We start from the raw sequence: 19,167 nt of genomic DNA on the forward strand, positions 1-19,167 counted from the left end.
GTGGTATTTGCAGAGACTCACAGACTTTAAAGATCTAGAGGAAGCCAACTTCCCCTTTGGCTGACTTCGCAGTATGTCTCACATGAGCCCTCTCATCGGCCGGCCAGTCAGTCATGCTAGGATAATCTGTCCCTCACTGGAACTCTAGCAGAGGGCAACGGTTTCCCATTTCATGACAGATGTCTCAAAGCCTCACTCTCATCGCTCTATGAAGACCACTGTGCTTATTAAGGTGTTCTGACCAGCTGACACACAACAGTTAACAGTACCAGTTTGGGCTGGAGAATGCAGCCGAGTAGGCAGAATCCTGGCATCACACAAACTGGGCAGTGACACCCCTGGAGCCCAGCACTTGGAAGGAGGGCATGAAAGGGTCAGGAGGTCAACAACAGCTCAGTTACATAATGAGTTTGACCAAACCCACCCTGGGCTACATGAGACCCCATCTCTAAAGTTCAAAACCCCCAACAAAACTCTCCCCAGACTATCAATCAATCCATACATCCATATGCTGGAAGGCCAGTCTACAAGAGAGACACAGGACTGTATTTAACTATTAGAGGTATTTTAAGCTGTTGCTATTTAATTTGCAGGTGAAGACAATATTGCTAAGACAACACAGACAGACAGACAAATCCCCACGTTGTTGGGGACGTTCAGTGATGAACGGACATGAATGGGAAGATGCGTGTTACAGGACATGCCTGGTAAAGTCAGGGTCCATCTTACCTTGGTAAATACTGATCAAAACCCAGATGAGGAAGGTCTTGAAGGAAAGAGATCTTCCCTGGGGGAACAGTGGAAGAGTCTGTTAGGACAGCAGGACAGTATGCCCGACTACGTCCCCAAGGGTCCTGGGCCTACCTCCACTCTGTCTAGCTGCCTTGCTGGGCACCGTGGGTGTGTACTGAATGCCCGTGGATGGCGGGGCTTTCATGTGCCCTCTCATCTCATCTGTGGATTCCTAGTAACCAAGAAATGGGTGCCTACAGACAAACGCTTCATTGAACTAGGAGATAAAGACTGACAAAATGTTTTTCTCTCTCCTTTGCTACTTTTTGGAAATAATGTTTATTTCTCAGTTTCCTCTGGACCCCACTCCCCCAAATGAAAATGATGATGATACTTCAGTTATGACATCCTAGCTGAAGTAAAATTTTCTGACTTGTTAATCATTTCAGGAAAATCTGCCACAGTAGTAAACCCAGCATAGAGAGATGGAATGGACTCTCATGGACTCTGCTTCACCATTTGACCTGAGCACAGGCTACCAGGGTGAGCCAGGGATAAGACACACTGCCTATGCACTCATCCCCACCGAGTCTTTCAGCTTAAGACAGTGCAATAAAGCAAACACAGTCGTAGGCTCAGTCCCACTCTCCGTGCTAGAGAGCTGCCGGGATGCATGCCTGAAGGAGGGAAGGTGTGCCTCTCGTCTATGGAGCTCTTGCACACATGGTCCAGAATGGGGGAGCCTGGTCAGCCCTCAGCTTCTGCTTCTACTTGTGTGCCTCCCTCCCGGCACACTGTGATGTGAGTGAATCAGAGTCCAAAGTTCTATATTTAATGTTTCCCTTTCCTCAGCCTCACTCTCCTGGGAGCCTTTCTTGTAGCGAATTCGGGCATATGTGCCTACAAGGAAAGGCTGACTGCTGTGGGGCCCAGAAGACACATCAGGTATGCAAGACAACAGTCACACACCAAAGCTAGAGCCCACTGAACTGGTGACTGTTGGGAACTTTAATGATGAACATATGCAATGGGAGGATGTTGTTACTGGCTGAAGAGACAGCTCAGGAGTTGAGGGAACTTAATGCCCTTCCAACTTGCCACGTACAGCTCCAGTTCCAGGGGATGAAGACATTCTGTGGCCTCTGGACCCCTGCACACATGCTGGGCACGTATGTATGTATGTATGTATGTATGTATGTATGTACAGGTGCAGACTACAATTCAAGTTGTATTTTAACTGTAAACAACAGCTACACCTTTATTAAATATTTTCCTTGGTTGCTTACAAATGGATCTGTTGAGAGATCTCTGTGGTAAAATATATCAGCCACAGAAGCAATCCATTTACTGTGGACTTCAAGCTGATTATGAAACTGCTTTTCCTGATATAGAATGTCTGCTCCATTCAATGACACTGCTCTGTTCAATGTCACTGTTCAGTGACAAAATGTCACTCACACACGTCTCTGCCCATGGCACAGTATGAGCACACAGCTCAGGAGAGACATCTGTGTCCAACATACACCTCCTGTTTTGTCCTTGCAGGCCTCAGTTTTTCTCTTCTATGAAAGACAGAGAATAGCATGCACCTCCATAAGCCATACAATGAACACACAGAGACTCAGAATGACAGCACATTCAATGGGTGTCACCACCGATGTGTCTCCAATTAAATATTTGACTGTAGATAAAAAATACAGGGGTTGGGGATTTAGCTAAGTGGTAGAGCGCTTGCCTAGGAAGCACAAGGCCCTGGGTTCGGTCCCCAGCTCCGAAAAAAAGAACCAAAAAAAAAAAATGAATTCTACAAAAGGGTTTATTAACCTCAAGATGAATAAAAAATCATTAATATGAAAGCACAAAGTGTCACTGGTATAGAATGCATGTGCAGCTCACAAGTGACATGTGTTTATGACACACAGAAGTGGACTGGAACCATGCTGTGGTTATGTGCAAGCTATATGTGTGTATACTACTGTGCACACATGAGCAGATCTGTCCTCTGTGTGCCAGCAGAGGGACATTCTTGGTTTCTCAGATGTTTCAGGACTCCCTCTTTCATTACAGTATTCTTCCAGCCCATCTCAACTTACTTTGTTTCTTAACAGAGGCACAACGAAGGATTCCTTTTCTCTCATATTCCCAAGGTTGAAATGGGAACGAGGGGTGCGGGGGTGGGAGGGACAACACAACTGTAGTACAAATATATGGCAGAGTCAACTATGAAATGAAAGAGAATGGGATAGAAACTCACAAAGAGCAAACCACAGGTTGGTTGATGTACAAAGTGATGTCACAGAAACCTGTTAAGCTAGCTGGTCACTTTGCCACTGCTCTAGACTGTGCAATCTGATAGATGGCTTACTGCCCTCAGTCAATCTGCATCTGCGCCAGAGTCAGGGCTGACACACACAGTTCAAAAGATCACTCAGTGCTCCCAGGGGAGCTGTGATAGCCGAGGACAGTTGCCACACTCACCAGCCTGGGCAGCACTTGCTACACCCACAGACACTCAGCAACAATTGGTACTAAAAATTGAACAGGGGTATCACCTTGGCTATCCTAGTTGGATATCACTAGTTTTCCATTAATGAATTGGAAATCATTAGGACCCCTTGCTATCACAGACATTCCATATACTAGTCTCAACTGCCATCTGGCCAGCATTCCAGGGTTTCTTTGCCTTCAAGAACCTTAATTCTCCTCAAAAGCACTAGCCAGGTGTGAGAGAAAGATTCTTTAAAAACAAAACAAAGCAACATTAAAACCTGGCTTTTTTCCTTCCTTTTTTTCTTCCTTCCCTCCCTCCCTCCCTCCCTCCCTCCCTCTCTCCCTCCCTCCCTCCCTCTCTCCCTCCCTCCCTCCTTCCCTTCCTTCCTTCCTTCCTTCCCTTCCTTCCTTCCTTCCCCTCTTTTCTTAGGGTCTTGTTAAGGAGCCTGGCTGGGCCAGTACTTACTGTATAGCACAGGCTGTCTGTCCTTAAAGGCAGGGCAAGCCTCCTATCCCGCCTCCCACGTGTTAGGATCACAGGCATTGGCCATTGTGTCCATCTAACAGTGACTTGAAATGGTGAGGACAGTACCAGGGGACATTTGTACTCAAAAGAGTTTAGGATCAGGAGGCTGTGGCATCCCCTGGCTGTCACTGGTCATATGGACAGGATGGGCTTACTGAGGCTGTATCTACTGGGGCTTTACTGCTAAAGCGCTGCTGTCTGTGACCAACCAAGCATCTTGGGAACACACGTTCAGACAGAAATACCCACGTAGTGTCTTCACCTGTTTTATCAGGCACACCTGGGGGCTACTCAGAGCGGTTCCTGGTGTTCCTTCACATCAGGAGAAGTCTCCTTTCCACACTGGTGTAAATCTGGTAAGACTACTATGTATTGGTCTCTCCTGGAAGGGAGCTCCTTCTGGTTGAGGCACACGCTAGGCCAACATCACCATCAACGGCTCTGCGGCCATGCTTGCTTCCTGGTGTCACATGGTGCGCCAGGCTGGCCTTCATTTTCTGTGCCTGACCTGGAATTTACTTCTCCATCATTGCTCAATCCCACTGGCTGGAGAACACTGTAGCCCCAGATGCACTCCTGGTCACTGGTTCTAGGGCTTATCAGGAGTTGGCTGAGATGTGTATGTTTCTTGGTGAAGTCATGCTCCTGACAGCCCTCTTCCACCTGAGCTCTGTGTCTGTCAGAGCTCAGCAGTGTGTGTGGCTTTACTTCTGCATTCTCTTCCCACACTCCTGTGTCTGTCCTGTCAGTTGTCTTTACTGTTATTACAGACCAAGTGCCGGAATAGAAAAGTGAGCCAACCAACCGTGCTCTTTCCTGAGTGGTTCTGACAAAAACCAGTTTCCTTGCTGTTCATCAAAATCTTAGAGCCGGTTTGTCAATTTTCAATGAAGTCCAGTCTCTAAATCAAAGTTCTTCCAAAAGTGTGTCACAGTTCCCATGTATGCTTTTTGCAATGTCTTATCAGAATTACACTAGAGTGATTTGCTTGTTTAATAATGCTAATATTGGTATTATTTTTATATCTAACTCTTGCTAGAATTTAAGAATTAGAAATCACATAACATAATAGATTTTACTTTTGAGATTTCAAAATAATTATGGAAATTAAAATTGTGCCTTTGCCAGGGGGTGGTGCACACTGAGGCACAGGCATGACTGAGTCTGAGGCTAACCTGGTCTACAGAGTGAGTTCCAGGAGAACCAGGGTCATTCAGAGAAACCCTGTCTAAAAAAGAAAGCATTATTTTAAAAATCACACATTTTAAAAGACAGAATCACGTTGGGAATATTTTACAGAAGAGAAGAAGTGACAGCTGCAAGGTTCATAAGAAGGGCCAGCCGCAATTACTTACTGGGTCTCCTTGCAAATGGTTAAAACCAAACTAAGTCTGCCATTAGCAGTGAGGCACCCTGTGAGCTGTGAGCCATGCCACTGTCCCTGTTCTCGGACTCGCTAGCTCCCTCACTGTTTGTCCGTCCATCCAGGACACGTGGAGAAGCTTGAAGTGCTAGGAGAGGCATGGGCATGTCGATTTTCTGTTTGACGGGTATCCCAAGATTGAGTGAACTCACAATAACCAAAGCTTAATATCTCAGAGCGTGACTGGGCTTCAAAAACAGACAAGAAGTACTTCAGTTACAAATACATTATTTTTTGTAAGGAGAGCAAGCTGGTATTTTTTTTTTTTAATGAAGGAAATGTTGCTTTTTTATGTAGTTGACTTATATTTACTCCTTCATTCATTCATCAACTATCTAGTGAGCAGATAGATACAGTTACATCTTCAAGGCCTAAAACATGCGTGGCGACACATAAGAAGGGGCAGGTAGAGCTCAATCCGACCAGAGCAGTAAGATGGATCTAAAATGCTTGTACTGTTTACATTCTTGACTAAATGACTAAGTCATCAAGTACACATAGAAGACAGGATGTGGTGGCTTCAAACAAAATGTCCCATAGGCTCAAATTTGAACACTTAGTATGGAGTTTCTCTTTGTAAAAGGTTAGAAAGTATGGCCTTGTTGGAGGACATGCATGGGTTTCAAGGTTTACAAAGCCCATACCAGGCCCGGTCTTGTGTTCTGCCCAGCAACTGCAGCTGCCATCCTTGTGAGAGGCCACACTGACTGGGAACTGTGCTCTTAAGAATAAGCTGTTCCATGGGGCTGGGGATTTAGCTCAGTGGTAGAGCACTTACCTAGGAAGCGCAAGGCCCTGGGTTCGGTCCCCAGCTCCGAAAAAAAAAAGAATAAGCTGTTCCTAAGGAGGTTGGAAGTTGGATGTGTGTGATGTCAAAGCATAATTTTAAAGCCAGAAACAATGAGGACAAGAATTTGAAGTAGATCATCACATCTTAACAAAACAGATAGTACAAAGATAAAACTGACAGATTTCTGGATCATGGAACAAGAGGACTTAGAGACAATGGGGGCTGAATTGCTAAAGTAAGGCAGGGATCAGTCTGGGATATTGAAACATTCTACTTTGTTGACCTTTACAGAACCGGAAACTTGACTGGGATGTAACACAGTTCAGACTGCACATGAAACTCCTTGTGCTTACCCAGTGTGAGCTTGAGTATACAGCTTGAGACTGAGTTACCTATTCTTGTCACTAGTGACAAGAGTTAGACGCCTGTACTGATGTGGGCTGGTCCTTACAAGGTCTAGGTCTTCACAAGTGATGAAGGCACGCTAATGCCCAGGAGCCTGCACCATCACTCTGAGAACATGAATCAAGGTGTCCTAACTCCAATGGGATGCAGACTGTCTGGATATAGAGAGGGTAGGGCAGGAGACTGGGGTATTTAAACTTGTATCAAAAGCTGGCTTCTACCAACCTTTTGTTAACCAAGCATTTGCAGTATTTCTGGAGATAAGGAAATGCATGAGTTACTAAAACTCTTAATTATTTGCAGTAACCTCCTACAGTTTTTGTTTCTATGACCTCCCCATGATCCCTATGACAATGGTCTCTTTTAGGATTCTAGACTCAAATGTTCCTTCTCGCTGTAATATGTATAAATCATGGAAGCTACAACTATGTTATCACTAGGACAATAGCTCACATTTATAACTTACTTATGGGATCACAGTGAAGATTTATTTAATATGAAAATAGAATTATTTGGATACTTTATAGCTCTTTTAAGAGGCTTTAAGTTTTACAAATTTGGTCTTTATACTAATATCATGAAACCCCCAAAGTAATGTGATTTACCCCACACCTATCCGGTGAGCTGATGGTCGGATGACTACAGTCTGGCCTGCTGGCTAGCAGCCTGCTGGGTTACAGTCTGGCTTGTTAGCAGTTAGCAAGGTTACATCTAATGTGCTAACGGTCAGCTGGGAAGCAACTAATTCCTTCTCACGGTACCATATTGCTACTGCTTTAAAATCAGAGTTGAAAATTTCTGGTTATCAACTGAAAACCTAAATTTAATTGAAAGTTGCTGTTTTTTTTCCTTCTGTGCCAGTTTAGGAAAAGCTAGCTATGCAGAAAATTCTGAAGTTACAATAATTTATACGTGCAGGGCTCAGCTACTCTACTACCCTTGCCCTCATTGTTTCTGGCTTTAAAAATATGCGTTCATGTCACACATCCAACTTCAACCCCCTTAGGAACAGCTTAACAGTTCCAAGTCAGCGTGGCCTCTCACGGGACGGGAGCTGCAGTCTTTGCTGGGCAGAGCATGCTTTGCACTGTCCCCACAGAAGAGCGCATGTTCCCGGGTCAGGAGTGAGAAGCACTTTCAAGTGTAATTCTGAAACCCACAACTAGAGACCTAGGGATGCCAGGCCACCCCAGCCAGGAACTCTAGGACTCTGGAGAGCGCTAATTATGCACTGGGTTAAAGGCGATACTAGGCTAGGCAGGCAGAGCCATAGCTATGGAGGGTCCTTTAAAAGAATCCAAACACAGGCCTGGATGTCTTTGCTAAATTCACAAAAGTTCCATAAATGGTTCAAAACTCTGTTAAATTCTTATGTATAATATCACATGACTATTACAAGAGTAGAAAACTTTTTTTTTAAAAAAGGATATTTTAAAATATGTTTTCCTAAGCTTGCCAAATGTCAGGGTGTATGTTATCTGAGGCTTCTGTCTCTGCTTTGCTGGAACACACAAAAGACCAGCTCTGGTGTGCTCTCACTGGACAAGACTAGCACTGGGGTCCTACCTTGGTGAGGTCCTTGTACAGCTCTGGGTAGAGAATTGCCATTTCTGGCTTTACATCTTGGTCCAACACTAAGGAGAACACCGGGAACATGGTGTAGATAGTTGCATACCTAGAAAACCAAGACCGAGTGAGTTTAACCTAATAGATGCTTGTGACACAACTCTGACCGTGTTTCTAGGGTCACAGGGAAGTCAAACTCTCAAAAAAACAGAAAACAAAATCTTACTCTGGAGCTTAGGTACCAAACGCAGCACAGCCTGCTGTATAAACCACAAACACAGAGAAAAGCATCCATTTAAGATCAACGTTTTCTCATTAACCTTTGCTTTTTAAACAGGGTTCTTACAGCCAAGGACACAGAGTAACTTCCTAGAAGGAAGGCAGGCCTTGTGATCCTCCTGCTTCAGCCTCCTTCAGCTGGGATTACATGGTGCTGTACCATCATATCCAGTTTTCTTGTTAAATTTTGGATGATCCCCGCAGACTCACAGGCAACCATCTAATACAGAGAAATCTTAACTTCTTCACACTAGCACTCAAATGTGTCTCTTTCTCTCTCTCCTCCCCCCCCCGACCCCCTCACCTCTCTAGATTATAGGTCTACTGTGGAGACTTAGGTAGAAAGTAAGTTTTATGGGTGGCTTTCCAGATTCCATGCCTTGGAGATCTATGCTGTGGGCCTACACAGGGCCTTTCTTACAATTTAATGGTGTCTCATGGTGGACAAGCCACAGTTGCTGAACCACGTCTTCATTTGTGTAAATATATATTGGTCATTCCCAACTTGGGTTATTAAAATAAAACTGGTATAAACATCCACTCCTTCCCCTTCCTTTTTGATACAGGGTCATACTCTGTTGCCAAGGTTAGACTGAAACTTACTACATAGCCCAGGCTGGCCTCCATTTGTCCTGATTCAGTCTAGTAAGTGCTGGGATTATTTACAGACACGCACCACTCTCATCAGTCTGTCTCCATTTTTGTGCAGATGATCTGTCACTCCTTTGGGATGCAGTGTCACGACAATAGGTTCTGGTCACACAGCAAAGGCTTGCTCATTTTAGCTTCTTTTGCATGTCTGTGATGTGTTGCACTCTGTGCCAAGCACTTGCAAACAGCCTATCTGTACAATCCTACCTGAAGCTCCTTATAATCCTGTTGGATCCGACAGGTTCAGGAGAGCATGAACACTTGACAGGGCCATAGCTACTAATGGTGGGAGGAAACCAACACATCTGCGCTGAGATGTGAGGTCACTTAATGTGGTCAGAAACACACTGGTTTCCCAGAAGCCCACACAGATCCTTCAAAGAGGGTGTCTGTGCTGTGGGAAAAGACATGCTGCTGTGCAGACACAGTCCCAGAAGTAGTTCTGCTTTGATGATGCGGTGAGATGGAAGACGGCAGGAAGCCCAGAGAGACAGAGCACTCACCACAGAGAGCAGATTCTGACAGAGGATGGGTGACTCACAGGCCCTTAACAAAGACATAACTCGCCTGTTTTGGCTAAAGTTACTGAGAATTCTGGGAGGGGGTCACATGTACTCAGGATGTACTTGGACCAGCTGGCAGGTGGGAGGTCTGGCTTTGTCTGCCCTTTACTGGGCAGGAGAGTAGCAGAATACCGTAGAAAAAGGGGCTGGTGTGACTGCAGTGGAGGACAGCACCCATGCCAGCCCTCCATCTGACCCAGCAGGAGCCCAAATCTCACAAGGCTCACAGGGACAGCAGGATGGCCGCAAGTGGGGGCAACACTATGGTCAGGGCTACTTTTCAGGTGCTTTCTGACCATAAGCTGGAGCCCTGGTTTGAGATGCATTATTAGTCTTAATGGGCACAGAAAGTGGCAGGGAGAGCTTTATTCTGTGGTCACACAGAAACACTAATACTTCTATGATTTCTAGGTGTAACAGCTGAGGAAGAAGATGGGAGAAGTTACTATTTCTTTACTTAGAGGGAGTTTTCCTTTTCACACTTGGTTGACAGTATCATCTTGGCACGTGCACCACTATGCTTTTGAAGAACTTGTCCAAGGTTTCTTCTCAGTGGCTGCCTTTGAATGCAGGGCTTTGTCGCTGCTAGGACAGACTAGTCATGTCTCTCCCATTGCTTTCTATCTCGTTTCCTGGATGGTGGCTGGTCCCATTCCCTCATGGTAAAGTCATATTCCCACTAGGACAGGGCAGGCTCAGGAGGCCTACAGCTGTGGCCTGCAGCTCCAACCCCTGCTGATGGCAGTGTTGGCATGTACCCGTCCCTTGGTTCTGCCCCTCTCATTATGCTACGGGGCCCTTTTATAAAACCTCAGATCTGCCGTGGTCCTTGACACAAATTATGGCTTCCCCAAGAATACAAAGTCTAATGAGAAACTTAGCACAGTCTTCAAAGGCATATGCGTACAGGTGTTTTTCAAGTTTCTTCAAACTTAACATAAAATTTCATAGCAGTTAAGTCACCTTAAATGTCTATATGCAAAGAATTACCCCGAACACCTAAAGTACTACTCAATACGCTCCACATCTTTTTTAAATAAAAGTTCTCACATACACGAGGCTGAGAGGCACTGAGAACATCTGTTTCACTTACCCTACCATAAGGAATCCCTGGTACAGCGGGACAGATGCAAAGTAGAAGACCGAGGAGAACACAGCCTTAAAAGACAGAACATGGTAAGTGACACCAGCGCTACACTCGTACCATCTTTACAGAGGGATCTCACTACAGCACGATGACATCCAGTGGACCTCCCACGACATTGCCACAGCCCTCAGAGAAGCCACTGCCTGCTGCAGGACGGCGCACAGGCTTGATACCTGCATGGTGGAAATGATGAGGCCCCTGTGCATGACAAACTGGCCGAGTGCTGCAGACCGCTTGTAGCTGTTCCGCCCATGCACCATGAGCAGCCGGCCGATGTGTCTGAACTGTGTGATGGAGAAGTCCGCTGCCAGTGAAGCCTGTTTCCCTTCCTGAAGAAACACAAAGAGCCTCTGAGAAACATCACATACTGAGAACCACATGAAGCTGAGTTTTAGAGCTCATATGAACTAAGACGCTAGGGGCAGTGTCTGCTTGACACCCAGAGCATCACCCAGGATGGCATCCGTCTGTCTGTACGGACAGTGTGGGTGAGGTAGAGGACGCTGTACTACAGCCTGTGCACACACATAGACATCGGCTGCTCACAAGAAAGGGGCTTTGATCTATTAGCCACATAGAAAATAGGAAGGGAGAGGTTAGCACTGGCTATGGGGTCACCTTACCCTATCACATGGTCCCAGGCTACATCAAGACAATTCTCTAAACCGTAATCTAAAAAAAAAAATCTACCTCTGATTTTTCAAAGCTATCAAGGAGAGTAGAACAGACCAGTCAAGGGAAAAGCCAAAGTCAAGTTGTACAAGTTTTCTAGGTCTTGCCGTGTGTATTTGTGTTTGGGTGACTATTCAGGAACAACCAAAGTTGACACAAACACAAATGTCGTCATCTGTGGCTTAATTGGCAGGAGAGAGGGACGCCTCCAGAGAGTGAAGCATGTGAGCAGGGAAGAGGGAGGAGGCCAAAACAGGCAGAGAGGGCAGTGGTGACACGGACCTGGGTCTAGGTGCAGAGGACCTGACAGAGTTCCTAAGAGACGCCCAGGCAGCTGGGAAGGCTGCTAGTGTCCTACTGTCTGCCAGCATCACATGGCAGGACGTGAGGACAGAGCACAGACCTACCTTCCCTTCAATTCCAATCCCACAGTCAGCTGCCTGGATCATGCTCACGTCATTCCCTCCGTCACCTGAGAGGTGTCAAGGGGTGGAGAGTAAATAAATGTCTTTCTGTTTTGTATTATGTACTACTGTTAGGGACTATTAACAATTTCCTGTAACACAGATGAAATCAATTTTAGGGACATAACAATTGACCTGTAAATGCTAAAGAGTTGGCTATTTTCACATTCCACTGCTGACCGGAAGATGGAACCCATCCCACCACCCGCCCCGGGTCCCGGCCTGGCTGAAGCTGGGTGAGCTCACCGATGGCACAGGTGCGCTTTCTGGTGTGCTGGCGTAACAGGGTCACGATGTGGGCCTTCTGCGTGGGTGAACAGCGGCAGCAGACCACAGCAGGGCACTGGCAGGCCAGCTCCACAAGTTCATGCTCGTAGTACCTCAGGCAGACCTAGGGGACAGTGCTGTGACTCTATTGTCTGCACACCCCTGGGCTCAAGCGGAAGTAAGCAGAATTGCAGGAAAGCCTCAGCCCCTCCAGTGAACACACTGTGCCGCCTAACCCTACAGCATAACCTGTCCTGGGGCAGAGGGTTCAGTTGCTCAGGAGGGCAAGACGGGAAGATGAGCAGGGGTGGCCAGGCCGCTAGTAGGAAAGAGTGCAAAGTCTCCTAAAGGTACTGCATTGTGGGTGGAGACAGCTCAGAGGACAGGCTCAGTGGCTTCAGGACATTCGCCAGGCAGATGTGATTGAAAAATGTGTGTACTTGGGGTTGGGGATTTAGCTCAGTAGTAGAGTGCTTGCCTAACAAGTGTAAGGCCCTGGGTTCGGTCCCCAGATCTGGAAAAAAAAAATGTGTGTACTCCCCTGGAACCAGTATACAACAAATTCTGCCTGTACTTGGTTTCGGTGTTTCCCAGGCATGCATGCGGCTGATAAAGATCTTGGTTTGACCCATGACATCAGATACTCAAGGCCTTTCAAAGTGACAGTTCTAGTTCTTAGTTCTCTGTCTTTGAGAACTAAGTTCTTTGAGAAACCGAAAATCCAAAATCCCACAGTCCTGTCTTACAGGGACAAAGTCTTATTCATTCTCCAGGAACTCTAGCATCTTCTTGTCATGAAGGGACAGGTACTGGAAGAGTGGGTCTTCAGGTCCTGTGGCCCTGAAGGCTATCAACAGAAGAGAGACCCAGAGACCTAACTGCCAGATCCGTGGTGGGCAGAAGGTGTACACTCTGCCAGGAGCTGTGGAAAACTCCTCCAATTGTAGCCAGGATTCATGCACCCTGCTTCTCCCTGTGTGCCTGAGCGGAGCCTGTAGCCACTCTGTTCTCCTGTTTCTCTCTGCTCAGAGGATGAAGGTGCCTGCGGTCACATTCAAGGATTGCCTTGGGAGCCTCCCAGCACTCATTTTCACACACTTACACCTGTCTTAACCTGTGCCTTTGGTGTGACTTCTTCTACAGCTTTCCCTTTCCTGTAAGAGGTGTGCTTTCTGTTAGCTACTTAAACGGTGTTTCAGAACACATAGAATATAAGAAAAGCAAATTAAAGAAATTGATAAATAGAAAAGACTATTTGAAACATATTAAAATATAAAAAACACAAAGTGAATGGCATCTTCCGATCCTGAGGCACCGATGCACCAGAGTCACAGTTAGCTATGCTGGGAGGTGTCAGCAAGGAGGGGATGGAGCTGTCAGCCCTTACCAAACCTTGAAAGAACTGCAGGGTAGCTCTGAGGACACTGGTACAATATGCTACAGTATGAGGCCCAGGGTCCTAAGTGTGTTAAGAGGAGGATGGCAGCAGGTAGCACAGGAGAAGCTGGCATGTGTCTCAGCCATGTGTCCATGGGGCTGAAAACCATGGTTAAGGACAAATAACAACTGCCCAGTGGCCTCTCCCACATGGGTTTTCCTGCAGTCTCCCGTAGGGCCCTACACTCTGAAGTGTTGTGAGAATCTGAATAATGCCACAGGCAACCTCTGTACCACGGGTGCAGCTAATAAGAAATGTATGTTTAAAAAGCAACATACGGTTTTAGTAAGTTGAGTAGAAAATTATGTAGCATGCCTACTTACAATAGGGACTAACAACACAGGAAACTAACTGGAGGCCACTACCTCTTCTTAGGTAGCATCTGTCCCACACGCACAGAAACAGTGGTTTGGACAAACACAGAATATGTATGTGGGTAAATGTCGTGACCACTGGAGGCTGATGCTATTAACAATGACCAGTGGACCCAGAACCAGAACAGGGCCTTGAACTGCTTAACTTAAGCAGCTTCTAAACAGGAAGGGACAGAAGATGCATCAGGGATGGCTGCCACATGTCCTTAGGACTAGGACTGAGTGTCCAGCAGTCTCATATTCTACATAGGTACAAGAAAAAAACCCTCACAACTGCCACGACAGGAGTGGCTGGTTAGGCTGCTGAGGAGTAGGTCATCCAAGACCCCTGGTTCACTGGCCTGGAAAGACAGGCAGACACACACTTAATCAGAGATCAGTCTTAAGTGACAGATGGCCAATAGAATATGGTACTTCTGACCAGTCCTATCTTAGAATTAAGATACACACTATTATAGACTAGTCTGACCTCTGGAGACAGAGGTGCATGTACACAGTTAGTACATGCACATGCATGTACAGGGTTAGTACCTATATACACACTAAGGCTTACCTCCAGAGAGTCCCCAGATATAACCAGTGCACAGTCATGCTTCCTTCTAAATGCATTCAGCTCCAAATGGGCCTCTCCCCGATTGGTTACCTTCATTGGAGGAAAAAAAAATCATGAATTAAAAATGCAGGTAATAAACAAGACATTTTCCAGGAATCGCAGTAGGATCCTTTAGGAACTCTTTAGAGCCTACAGGGGCTAAAGCTCTGAACAGAAGTCCTGTAACATGCACGCACCTCTCACAGGGACTGGTTTCGGAATCGTGGTCACAAAAGCACGTGAAGGATACTACTGTCAAAAAACATTCTCAGAAGAAAGTAATGACCATGCATTTCCTACACTTTCTATAAGATGATTTATTAAACTGGTGTTGGGATAAGTGGGTATTGGGAGCAGTGCTGAAAATTATTGGTTTATAACATCACAAACATAGCTGTAGAGAATTATAAATCGGAATACCAGGGCCCATGGAAGTTGAGCTTCCCTTTCTCATACATCAAGTAAAAGACAAGAAATTATATAAACTGGGGTACCATTTAAACACGTTTCTTCATAACAAGTGGAGTGATACAAAATAATCCGTGAAGTTGCTTCTATGTTCTCTGCCATGAGCTTCAACTCACCCCATCCATGTTTTGCTTAAACTGCTATTTGGAAATACTAATTTTAGAGTGAAGATATGCCAGGAATCAATGCGCTGGCTTTGCACATGCATTCTGTGAAGATTTTATGGGGCATAAAAGAAATGATATAGGAGTGAAATAAATTAAAAGTTTCACATGATCCAAGTTAATCTCCGACTCATCCCTAAGTAGGTAGGTTTTATTGTGAAAATTTTAATTTGTGGGGCCATAACTCTGAAAAGTCAACAAAAATTGATCGGAAGTTTTATCAGAAGCATTAATAATTTAATTGCAAATAGTAGTCTGCAGGGCATAATTTGTGATTCTGATGTTTCAAAATAAAATACATTTACATGTAAATGATACTGAAATAACCATTTCTGTAGGTGCAAGCACTTTATTCAGACAGCTAGAGACACATGGTGTCTGCCTGCCCACCATCAATCATGACCCAAGGAACTTCTACTTCTTGTTTGAATTAAACTCATTATTCTTAGTATGTACAGTAAACACATGCATTCAGCTCCCTTCCATCACTTTCCCTGTTCAATCACAGAAGAGCTTCTAATCTGAAATGGCAGTGGGCTTGAGGGGCTTCTGCTCTGGGTCCAGCCTCCCTGCACGGGAGCTGCCTCTGTACTAGTGGTAAAGCTAGCAAGGAACATATGCTTAAAAAGCAACATACATTCTTTAAGTTGAGGAGAAAATTATTCAGTATGACTACTACAATAGGGAGTAACAAAAATGATTCATGCAGTAGAAAAATGCTTCCTAACTTGCAACCTATTTACCACCAAAAAATCTCAGTCATTCAACACGCATTTATAGAGTAAGAAAGCATCTCCAACATGGACTTAAGAGACGTCCAGCAGCTACTGTAAGTACATTTAACTGTAAGAGAAAACACTCTATGACTCAGCTCCATGTGGTGTGTCCACCATTACTTAATTTCAGTACTTAGGAGGAGAGTCAGGTGAATCTCTGAGTACAAGGCCAGCCTGGTCTACACAGGGAGTTCCAGGACAGCCAGAGCTACACAGAGAAACCTTGTACGGAGGTGGGGGGATCATAAAACAAAATAAACTTCAACCCTTCAAACCAAAAAAAAAAATCATTTAGTAATTCAAAGTGATTTAGGAATCTACTTACTGGTCTGAAAATATGAATGTCTTGTGTTCTGGACACCAAGTGTGAGCTTTTGGCAATGCAAGTAGCTGTTTCCAGTTTATCGCCAGTTAGCATCCAAATCTGAGAAATAAAGCAAAGCTTGTGAACCTCAGTACTGCATTTCTAGTTCTTTAAAGTGTCCCTGTGCACAGATGTTTGCACACCACATTTACAGGATTTTCTCAACAGGGATAAGATGAGTCTATGGAGAAATGAAATGTCACTTTACTGATCCTTAAAATGGAGACAAATTCTGACAGGTCCTTGGGGATATTATACTAGACACAAAAGGACAAATACTATGTAATTCCACATATATGAGGTGTCCAGAGAAACCATATTCGTAGGGACAAGGAGTGGGAGCGTGAGCAGGGAAGTTTCAGGTTGGGAAAATGAAGAATTACGCAGATGATGATAGCAATGGCTGCGGAACGGAAAATGAACTCAACTGTGCACCTAAAAGTGGCTGAAAGCCACTGTGCTTGTGTTTGGTACTGACTTGTGTAGGGAGAAGTCATCAGAAAGCGGTGCTCAGACAAACAGCTGAGACTAAGGCAGAAGCCTGAGGATGTCAGGAAGCAGCACAGAGCCAGAGACCACACAGACCTTTGTTTCAACATCGCTCTTCAGCTGGGAAGTGAAGTTCAAGCAGGCAGTGGGCCATGCACGAGACGAAATGGACTTTTATCAACTAAGGCATCAAAGTGCTCCTTCAACATTAAACTGCACACACATGCAGACACACTGTGAAGGCACACACTCGGACTCCAGCTGCTGAACTGTGGGTTAGCATTGTGTATGCAGTCACATGACCACTGGTAAGGGTTGTTTAAAAAAAAAAAAAAAAGGTTAACAAAGAAGTCTCTGAACATGCAATGACCAAAAAGTAATTTAGAGTCAAATGCATAAGGAAGCTGCAGTGCTTCTGGCAGTGCCGGCTGGGATGCCCTGCAGCCTCGGTTCTGACCACACAATACACACTCTGCACTGTGCACACCCCATGCTATGCAACGTCCACGACTTCTGTGGCCTGGGCTCTAGACTACTGAACGTTATGAAGTACGCGGCTTGCTGTACAAACTTTTTATTTCAAAAACATGTGAAATAATTGTGAAAATAAAGACTGCCAATACAATATGACTGTCATTCCTCAGTATGTAAGTATTTGGTATATGTTTGGATTGTACTGTGCTAACAATGTTTTATTTTAAAAATTGTTTGAATTGTTGGTGTGAGTTTCACACACACACAAAAAAACTGTTCAATTTTGGCTTAAATTTGGGACAGAATTCCCAATTTTTGAAATCATCCTAAATAAACCTCTGCTCCTTCACAATGTACTTATCGTAAAGTGGTATTTGCAGAGTAACTGTGTACGCACTGCTCTACCAAACAGTCAGCCAAGGCTTAACTGTATAAAATAAGGACATTGGTCTCATCAGTATGCAAATTTACTTGTCTTTAATGGTAAAATCATATGACTAAAGAATTATTTTAAAATAAATTTATCATTTATCATCAGTAAATATTTGGTTTTTAATTCTACTTAGGGTAATGGTTCTCAACTTCCCTAATGCTGAGACCCCCTAATACAGTTATTTATGTTGTAGTGAACCCCAATTTAAATTTCTTTCATTGCTACTTCGTAACTGTAATTTTGATACTGTTATGACTTGAAGTGTACTTATCTGATACATGATCTTCAAAGGGGTTGCCACCCGCAGGTTGAGAACCACTGACTTAGGGTCATGTAAAAACAGTTCTCTCAGGCAAAAAGGGATCGTGAGTGGAAAAAGTTTTCAAAGGCCAGGACTATAAAGCAGTAGAACGATCAGGGCATTTATACAGAGGACAAGACAGCCATGCACACTAATTCGCCGTCATCCGAGTCTCTTGGATTCTTTATCATGCAGAAAGATGTACTTGTGGAAACAGGAAATAGAGATGACGGGGTGGCACACTGATCACCCTAGTGGTGTAATCCTGTGCTCTTCTGCTTAATCAGCGGACTCTCATTCGCTTTGCTGCACCCCCAGTGATAAAGTATTACTATCATAAGCCGGGGAAGCACAGTCTGCACTGCCACTGCTGAGTGATCCCTGTCACTCAGGACAGTGAGCTGTGGCTGATAATCACTACACCTCAGAGTGGGATCTAGTCAGTGGTGACAGAGAAGAGTTAAGAGGGCAAGGCTGTAGAGACAGGTCATGAGCCCAGAATTACTGCAAATACATGACGTTTCTATACCAAGGAACTTTACTACTTTAGAACTGATAATCTAGCATGTACAGTCATAAAGCAGACTATAGGTATTTAAAACAGTCAGGTCATCTCTTCTAACTAACCACTTCTTTCCCTAGTGTGTTGGCTGCAAGGAAAGCTGAGCGCAGACGCCTGAGGTGCTGAGTGTGAGCTGATGCTGAGTGTGAGTGGCTTTCCAGCATGAGCTCTGCTTGTGGCGCTGTCCTGAGTGCAGCCTCCTGTGCCTCTGCTACCACTAAGGCTGACGCTCTACCCCTCTTGCCAGGCCTCTGCTCAGTGCTCAGAACAGGTAGTCAATCCAAGTAGAGCCGGGTACCACGGTGCCTCTGGCCTTCCTTTACTCTCTCTTCCTCATCCAGCTGGAGTGTTTCTCTTTCAAAGCCAAGTGGTACATTTCTCATACCAACTAAGAAAGCGGCTAACAGCACCTAACCCCTATCCCTAACCCTGGTCCTAACCCTAAACCCAGGACGACAGTTCCCACAAAGTACAATTTACTCTCTGAGTGCTAGACTTAGCCATAAGAGCTGCCGAGGAAGAGGACTGCAGTGCAGCAGGTAGGGAGGATGTCTCCAGGGACAGTGCTACCCTGGAGACCAACTCCACTGGGAAAAGGACTGGCCCTCACAACTCACGACACGCATGCCAGTTAACTGGACTCTTGCAGACACTGTATTCCAACTGCCAGTTTGCACACAGAGCATCTGGGAAGCTGGGCACTGAAAGGGAGGACCTCGGACAGAAGGAGAGGACCTGAGAGCTGTGTAGTGGCCAC

At 45.2% G+C, this 19,167-nt stretch overlaps 1 protein-coding gene across 11 annotated transcripts in view; it reads right to left on the bottom strand.

The window, feature by feature from the left end:
• Nucleotides 1–19,167, bottom strand: part of Atp9b (ATPase phospholipid transporting 9B) — a 193,380-nt gene that overhangs the window by 4,777 nt on the left and 169,436 nt on the right. For 10 of the 11 annotated variants that reach the window (NM_001106130.1, XM_087592286.1, XM_087592284.1 and 7 more), the window contains 8 exon segments: nt 730–787; nt 7,933–8,041; nt 10,519–10,583; nt 10,746–10,901; nt 11,652–11,716; nt 11,955–12,099; nt 14,341–14,430; nt 16,113–16,211. In NM_001106130.1, coding sequence (NP_001099600.1) covers nt 730–787; nt 7,933–8,041; nt 10,519–10,583; nt 10,746–10,901; nt 11,652–11,716; nt 11,955–12,099; nt 14,341–14,430; nt 16,113–16,211 — 787 coding nt within the window. 11 annotated transcript variants of the gene reach the window in all.

This window comes from Rattus norvegicus, chromosome 18, assembly GCF_021556685.1.
Source record: "Rattus norvegicus strain SHRSP/BbbUtx chromosome 18, alternate assembly SHRSP_T2T, whole genome shotgun sequence".
Lineage (NCBI taxonomy): Eukaryota > Metazoa > Chordata > Mammalia > Rodentia > Muridae > Rattus > Rattus norvegicus.